At 55.1% G+C, this 8,096-nt stretch overlaps 1 protein-coding gene across 1 annotated transcript in view; it reads left to right on the top strand.

Annotated features, from left to right (window-relative positions):
• Window positions 1-6,021: 6,021 nt before the first annotated feature.
• The window catches only part of SHD (Src homology 2 domain containing transforming protein D), a 6,556-nt gene continuing 4,481 nt past the window's right edge, over window positions 6,022-8,096 (top strand). Inside the window, exon 1 of the mRNA XM_014533687.1 lies at window positions 6,022-6,597. Coding sequence (XP_014389173.1) covers window positions 6,310-6,597 — 288 coding nt within the window. The 5' untranslated portion in view covers window positions 6,022-6,309. The remainder of the gene's footprint in view (window positions 6,598-8,096) is intronic.

Below are 8,096 nucleotides of genomic sequence, written 5' to 3'. Positions count from 1 at the left end.
CCCTCCCCTCTCCTCCCCTGGAGCCACCATACACACTTGTTATCTGGAGGCTACCCTTCCCCCATCACTGCTGACAGTCCTGCTTCCCAGGAGCTCTGTCTGTCATCTGGTTCTCGGGAGCTGTCAGGCTTCATCCAGAATCTCTATCAACTTCCCTGGGAACTGCCTGGCTGAGCACATCAGAGGGACAGGCAGGGGTGGCCGCCCCTCCTGCTGGAGCCCACTCCTGCCTGAGCCTGCGCTTCACACAGCAGAGGAGGGGCTGCCGTCACCCTAGGCAGGCCCTGCACCAAACTCCCTCCACACCCGGGCCCGCTGCCCACTCCCTGGACACATGCTCCATTGCTGCCCCATTTTACAGAGGAGGGGCGACTCCCAGGGCTCAGCCAGTGAAGCGCAAGGCCTGGGTTTAAAACTAAGGCTCCGCCCTGGCCGGTGTGGCTCAGTTGGTTGGAGCATCGTCCTGTACACCGAAAGGTGGCAGGTTGATTCCGTCAGGGCGCATGCCCAGGTTGCTGGCTCACTTCCTGGTTGGGGCGTGTGCAGGAGGCGGCTGACCCAGGTCTCTCTGTCTCTCCTTTCCTCTCTCTGAAGTAAAAAATACTGCAAGGCTCCAAGGCTGCTTTGGTCACCATGCTCTGTTGACGGGAGCCCCCGGGGGCTGGGCTGTGTCACACAATCAGGTTGGAGACTCAGGATGACAGGGCTGTGCCTCTCCTATCAGACTGGGACACCTGGAGGAAGGCTATGTCTCCTGCATTAGAAAGTGCATATTTCTCCCATCAGATGGGAACCTCAAAGGGCAGGACAGGGGTATGTCTCCGGCAGAGGCAGGGCCATGTGTCTCATCAGCTTAGAAGCCCCTGAAGTCAGAGCCATGCCTCCGCCGTCACACTGGGTGCTTCCAGAGGGTCGGACCATGTCTCCCTGTCAGAGCCTATGAAGGCATGCACGATCCACCAGGCCTCTCCCCTCAGACTGCGTTAAGAAAGGCGTGACTGCATCTAGGAGCTTCTGGGAGCAAAGATTGTCTCCCCTGTCAGACTGGGAGCTCCTAAAGCAGGGTCACACCTCCTCCCTCAGATCAGCAGTGAGCGTCCCTGCCTGTCCCTTCTGTCCTGCTGCTTTGGCTCCCATCCCCACTCCAGACTTGATCCAGCGGGAACAGGGGCAGGCACAGCCCCCAGCCAGCCCCCCGCCCCCCAGCTCCTTCCTGAGGTCCCATCCGCTCTAAGCACATAGTGAGCACCTGTTCATGCCGTGCACTGACTATTACTCAGCCATGGAAAGGACTGAAGCACCGACACAGGCCACAGGGGTGAGCCTTGAGGAGCCAGGTGTGAAAGGCCACAGGGTGTGAGTCCATTTATGTGAAATGTCCAGGACAGGCAAACCTTCAGGAACAAAAAGTAGGTTCGTGGATGCCATGGAATAGAGATTTGGGGAGAATAAGGGGTTACTGCTAAATTTGGGGTGATAAAATGTTCAGGAATTAGATAGTGGAGAGGGTTACACAATCTTCTGAACATACTAAAATCCACGCAAGTATACACTTTAAACAGGTAAATTGTAGGGTATGTGGATTGTATCTTTTTAAAAAGTGCCCACTCGCCCTGGCCAGTGTGGCTCAGTTGGTGTTATCCGGTGCACCAAAGGGTTGCCCCTTAGATTCCTGGTCAGGGCACATACCCAGGCTATGGGCTCAGTCCACGTTGGGGGAGGGCAGGAGGCAGCGGATTGATGTTGCTGCTCTCACAGCGATGTTTCTCTCTTTAAAAATCATTATTTAAAAATAAAAATAGCCGAAACCGGTTTGGCTCAGTGGATAGAGCGTCGGCCTGCGGACTGAAAGGTCCCGGGTTTGATTCCGGTCAAGGGCATGTACCTGGGTTGCGGGCACATCCCCAGTAGGAGATTTTCTAACTCTCTATCCCTCTCCCTTCCTCTCTGTAAAAAATCAATAAAATATATTTAAAAAATAAAAATAAAAATAAAAAGTGCCCCAAACAGTGCCAGGCAATAAGTGCTCAACAGAGGTGAGCTGTTACCTTCCCATAGAAAAGATGGGAGAACACTCCAAACCACTGCCCAAGGTCAGGCAGGCTGAGCCCCCCCACCCGGGAGGAGCCCTATTGAACCGCCTGGGGGTGGTGCTGGGGGAAGGGAGGACACCAGACCACCCACCTTCTTGCCTCTGTCCTGTAGGGCCCCCTCCAAGCATCGCTCCATGGCTCCCTGGTCTCCAATCAGAAAGCCAAACCCCAAGAGGTTATGTGGCTTCACAGGTCATACCTCAAGGTCGCAGGATGCCCAGCCCGGCTCTCCTGTCCTCCTCCTCCTCCAGCGCCTCCCCCCCGCCCCCCCTGCCTGGCGGTGGAGGGGCAGCCCCAGGAGAAGCCAGCTCAAAAGCGCAGGAAAGTCAAATGCCGTTTGATTCCGCCTGCGGGGCCTCTCATTGCTATTCCTGACACAAACTGTAATTAGAAGGCCCTTTCAAATATTTATACCTCAGACGCCGGGTGTTTACTCGCCAGGGTGAGGACTCGGATTTGATGAGATCTGTCATCAGCTCAGCCCTGAGCCGAGCCTGGAATTGCCTGGCGGCGGACAGAAAACAGGACAATTACCCGCTGTGCTCCCCAGCGGTCCCCAGGGATGCTGCCTGATCAGAGTGGGCATGTTGGGGTTGGGAGGCTGAATGGATGTGCTTCGGGAGGGAGGACTGGGTTCAACAGGTTTGTGTTGGGTGACACAGCCAGAGCGAGAAAGAGGAGGACACAGGGAAGCAAGCCCCTGCTGCTGTTAGAGGCTTTGCCTTGTCAGCTGTGGACCTCAGTGTTCCCATCTGGAAAATGGGGCTAGCAGTGGAGGGGAGACGGAGAGCCACTGATTCCATGAAGAGACTCTAGTGGGTCTCTAATGCCACCCCAAGCCAGGCCATATCCTGGCGTCCAGGGAGAAATGAGCCGCGGGGTGGCTCTGAGCAAGTCCTGCTCCCTCCCCGTGCCTCAGTTTCCCCACCAGGAAAAATGGCTCTCCCTCGGGCAGTCCTTCCTCTAGCTCTTTGGGGGTTTCCTATCAGAAGTCCCATATTTTAAGCCACAAAAGCAAAGTGTGGAAGCATAGACATAGCCCTAGCCCCACTGTTCTTCTCAGGGGCAGCGAATATGTAACCGGATGAACAATGGGTTCGTGCTGCCCGTCACTACTCGAGCCAATGAAGCAGAGACAGGGTTGAGTCATGGCCTCCTTTTTCTCTCCTTTTTACCCTCTCCTGAGCCCAACCAAGGGGCACACCTGACCCTCCTCCTCCTCCTCCTCACTCTCCCCCTCCTCCTCCTCCCCCTCCTTCCTGGGAAATCTGCTGAGCAAGGCACCTGGAAGAGGGCATGTGTGTCTCCCCTTTACAGTAGCCACAGAAACCTGCTCTGCACCCCACCATGAGCCAGGTGCTTATATAGTAAAAGTACAAAGGAGAAGTAGGCAAAAGGGCAGTTCACAGATATGCAAAAGGACTAGGGATTCTCAAAGGGCTGAGTGATATGCAGGGGCTGGGGTTACACCGGGAAATAGCCAAAAGGAGTGCCAGATGGGCAGTTAACAGGTAAGCAGGCTGGAGGTCTGCAAAGGCCTGCACATGTGCAAAAGGGCTGGGGTCCTTCAAAGGGCTGGTGATTCCGGTTTCTGCAGCAAAGTTGTTCATCTTTCCATGATAACAGGCAGCTCCAAACGGGGAGGAAGGGCGGCGTCTCCGGGTCAGCTCCAGCCCGGGTGGAATGTGCCTTCGTTCATCAGAATAAAACAATCACGGTGAACAGAGCAGGATTAACGTTTCTCACAATACTAGCTGCTGCCCCTTTCCATCGCCCTAGCCCCACTGCTCTTCCCAGGGGCAGCTCACAGCACCTCAGCTGTTGTTCATCTTTCCATGATAACAGGCAGCTCCAAATGGGGAGGAAGGGCGGCATCTCCAGGTCAGCTCCAGCCTGGGTGGAATGTGCCTTCTTTCATCAGAATAAAACAATCATGGTTAACAGAGCAGGATTAATGTTTCTCACAATACTAGCTGGTTCCCCAAATTCTACTGCTGCCCCTTTCAATCGCCCTAGCCCCACTGCTCTTCCCAGGGGCAGCTCACAGCACCTCAGCTCTGACTTCGGGTCCTCCCTCCCCTCCACGCCTTAGGCACCTGCCCAGCCTGGGGGGCTGGGATCCCACCCTTCCTGACCACCCTCTCTCACTCCAGTATTAGGGGACTGAGCAAGCCCTTATGGGGAACGAAGGCAAATGTGTTGGCTCTGGAAGTGGCCGCTCTCCCTCCCCCAAACCTCTAGTGTCCTCGCCCCCAGACGCTGCAGCTGCCGCCAGGCCGCCAGGCCGCCAGGCCCAGCAGACCCCTCATTTCTGTCCCCCTCCCTGCCCCTCCCCAGAAGCCACAAAGGGACAGATGCTGAGGACACTCGCCAGGCAGATACCATCTCCCTTCCCCTGGCCAGCTGCCCCAGCCCTCTCCCCATCCTGCCATTAGTCCCCCTGGGGAGTCCTGGGGGGCGGGGGGAGCCGATCCCCGGCGTTGCTTCCCTCTCTCTTCCTCTGTGTCAGCCTCGCTGCGGTGACCCCTGCGACAATCCCCACAGCCCCATCTCCGGGTCAGCTTCGCCGCCAGACCCTGGTCCAATTTGAACGCCCAGGCGTGGTGGTCACTCTCACCCCCTCTGCTGGTCAACCCGCCTGTCTCGTGGTCAAGTCCAGCCCCCCATTTCCCGGCCAATTTCCACCGCCCTCTCCCCAATCCCGCCCGTGCGCCTCTCACTCTCCTGAAGGTCAGAGATTAAAGATAGGACAGCATAGATTAGACCCCAATGCCCTTCACATCTAAGGAGATGACACTGTTAATCAGTAAGACTCAGGATCCTTCTCTCTTGGCCCCTCCCCACTGACCACCCTTAGCCTACAAGACACCAGACCTTGACACAGGCTCTCTGGTGGCCAGGAGGCAGCTGACATTGCTGAGGGCCTGCTCCTAACTGGGAAAGGCCTGAGTCCTGAGCCATGGATCCACTGAGAAAGCCCAAGTGGACCAGCAGCTGGACCTAAAGGGGTTCTCTCTGAATCCATGGCAAAGCCTCTACCTTTCCATGTGTGCGAAGCAGCTGTGTGCAGCTCTCCCAGAGGAGCTAGGGCCAATGGACCACATGCTGCTTTAGCCCTGTTGAGACTTGGGACGGTCGTGGTGGAAGAAGTGGGCAGCGGCTTGCCTGCCTTTCGATCTGGGTGGAGAGGCTTGTTGAGGGGTGGACTGGCTGGGGCTCCCCAGCTTTCACTGGCACCTCAAGGCCCTCTCCGTGTCCAGCCAGGCCCAGGCTCCTCTGGACAGGCCTTTCACAAAGCTTTCAAAGAACAGGGGCCCAGTCTCTTACCCTCGCTCAATACCCTGTCTCTTAGGGTTAGGGAGCTCTTCTGTTTCTTTCTCCTCCATCCTTTCGTTACGACAGGGGCACACTATGATTCCCTCAGCAACGGAGGTTACGAGTGAAGGCTCTGGTATAAACCTGGCTCCATTTGATCTGGGCTCCAGCATCTATTAGCTGAGTTCCTTTGACCAACTCAATCTCTGCTAACTTGTTTCTTTCTTTCTCTCTTTCTTTCTTTCTTTCTTTCTTTCTTTCTTTCTTTCTTTCTTTCTTTCTTTCTTTCTTTCCTTTTTAATCCTCACCTGAGGATATATTTCCATTGATCTTTTAAAGAGAGTGCAAGAGAGAGGCCAAGGCATCACGGGGGGCAAGGAGCCACTTAGCAGATGGGCTGGGCATCTGATCTACCACCAGTAGATCAGAACGCTCCCACTATCAATCTGCCATCCCGGCCAAGACAGACAGAAACATCAATTGGTTGCCTTCTGCATGCGTCCCAACCAGGGCCCAGGCCAGGGAGGAGCCTGTAACCAAGGTATGTGCCCTTGACTGGAATCGAACCCAGGACCTTTGGATCCACAGGCCGATGATCTGAGCCAAACTGGCTAGGGCCGTTTTCTGACCTCTAAAATGGACATAATCGCCGTGCCTCAGTGATCAGTATTGTGTGCAATCAGTGAGACAGAACGCATGTGAAACATCTAGCACAGTCCTTGGCACACGTCAGCTCTTAGTCCAAGTGAGATCATAGTTGTCTCCTCCTCCTCCTCCTCCTTCCCCTCCTCCCCCTCCTCCCCCTCCTCCTCCCCGGGGAATCTGCTGAGGAAGGCGCCCGGAAGAGGGCATGTGTGTCTCCCCTTTACAGTAGCCAGGTGTTGGGGTGACGCGGGCCCAAATGGCCAAGTGGCTACGGGACTACCTGAGCTTTGGCGGTCGGAGGCCCCCTCCGCAGCCACCCACTCCCGACTACACGGAAAGCGACATCCTGCGGGCCTACCTGGAACAGAAGAACCTGGACTTCGAGGACCCTTATGAGGACGCGGACAGCCGCCTGGAGCCAGACCCTGCGGGCCCCGGGGACTCCAAGTACGACTCTCCCAAGCACCGGCTCATCAAGGTGGAGGCAGCCGACATGGCCGAGGTGGCCAGAGCCAAGGTCTTGCTGGGCAGTGCAGGGGCGGAGGTGCGTGGCTAAGGGTCGGAGCTGGGTGGCCCTAAGAGACTGGGCGGGGAGGACCAGGCTGGGCCCTGGACTTTGGGGAGCATGTTGAATGTGTGACCGCAGACACTCCCCAGTCCCTCACCTGCTGGGCGAAGTGTGATGTCTGTCCCTTTGCAGCGCACAGTGCTGGTCCACCCACCTCTCTGCCTGCCCTGCACTGTCCTCGCCCCTGACTTCCCTCTCCAGGCCCCTCCCCCAGTGTCCCTTCCTCTGGGCAGCTGGAGGAAGCTTTCTAAAACAGACGTGAGCCATTCGCTCCCCTACTGGGCATCCTCACCACTACTCCCTGAACTGCCTGTGTTATTATTCCCATTTAACAGACCTGGAAACTGAGGCTCACAGGAAGGTACAGAAGAAATTTGCCTGTGGTCACATGGTCTAACTCCAGACCTGCCTCCAATGCCCATGATTTTTGTAGTATTTTTCTTTTTCTTTTTTAAATATATATTTTAAATTGATTTCAGAGGAAGGGAGAGGGAAAGAGAGATAGAAACATCAATGATGAGAGAGAATCATTGATCGGCTGCCTCCTGCATGCCCCCTATTGGGGATCGAGCCCACAACCCTGGCGTGTGCCTTGAACAGGAATCCAACTGTGACCTCCTGGTTCATAGGTTGACCTTCAACCACTGAGCCACGCTGGCGGGGCTATAGTATTTTTCTTAGAGGATCACTGCAAACCCTCAATGGAAACAGAGAAGGATTTGGGGAGGATTAGGAGAGACTGTGTTGGGTTGATGGTACAGAAAAGGGAGAAGGAGGCAGGGACTCAGACAACCTGGGATCAAAACCTGCCTCTTACCAGCTCTGTGACCCTGAGCAAGTTACTTACCCACTCTGTGCCTTGGTTTCCTCATCTGTAAAATGGGGATAATGTTGATATGACAAGTAAATATATATCAAGCATTTAGAACAGTGCTGGCAGCTGATAAACTTTAAAATTATTGAAGCCCTAGTCAGTCTGGCTCAGTGGAGAGAGTGTTGGCCGGAGGACTGAAGAGTCTCGGGTTTAATTCCGGTCTCGGGCATGTATCTCAGTTGCAGGTTCAGGCACATGTGAGTGGGAGGCATCCAATGGATGAGTCTCTCACATCGATGTTTCTCTGTCTGTCTGTCCCCTTCCCTTCCACTCTAAAAGCAATGAAAAAAAAAGCATCCTCGGGTGAGGATTAACAAAAAAAAACTGCCCTAGCCGTGTTCAGACTAAAGGGTCCCAGGTTCGATTCCGACCAAGGGCACGGCCCAGATTGCAGGCTAGATCCCCCCAGTAGGGGGCGTGCAGGAGGCAGCCAATTAATGATTCTCACCATTGATGTTTCTATCTCTGTCTGTCCCCTTCCCTTCCACTCCAAAAGCAATGAAAAAAAGCATCTTTGGGTGAGGATTAACAAAAAAAACTTCCGTAGCCGTGTTCAGACTAAAGGGTCCCAGGTTCGATTCCGGCCAAGGGCACGGCCCAC

This window comes from Myotis brandtii, unplaced genomic scaffold, assembly GCF_000412655.1.
Source record: "Myotis brandtii unplaced genomic scaffold, ASM41265v1 scaffold122, whole genome shotgun sequence".
Taxonomy (NCBI): Eukaryota; Metazoa; Chordata; class Mammalia; order Chiroptera; family Vespertilionidae; genus Myotis; species Myotis brandtii.
Note: the sequence above shows the minus strand (reverse complement) of the source record. Positions and strands in the feature narration are given on the sequence as shown.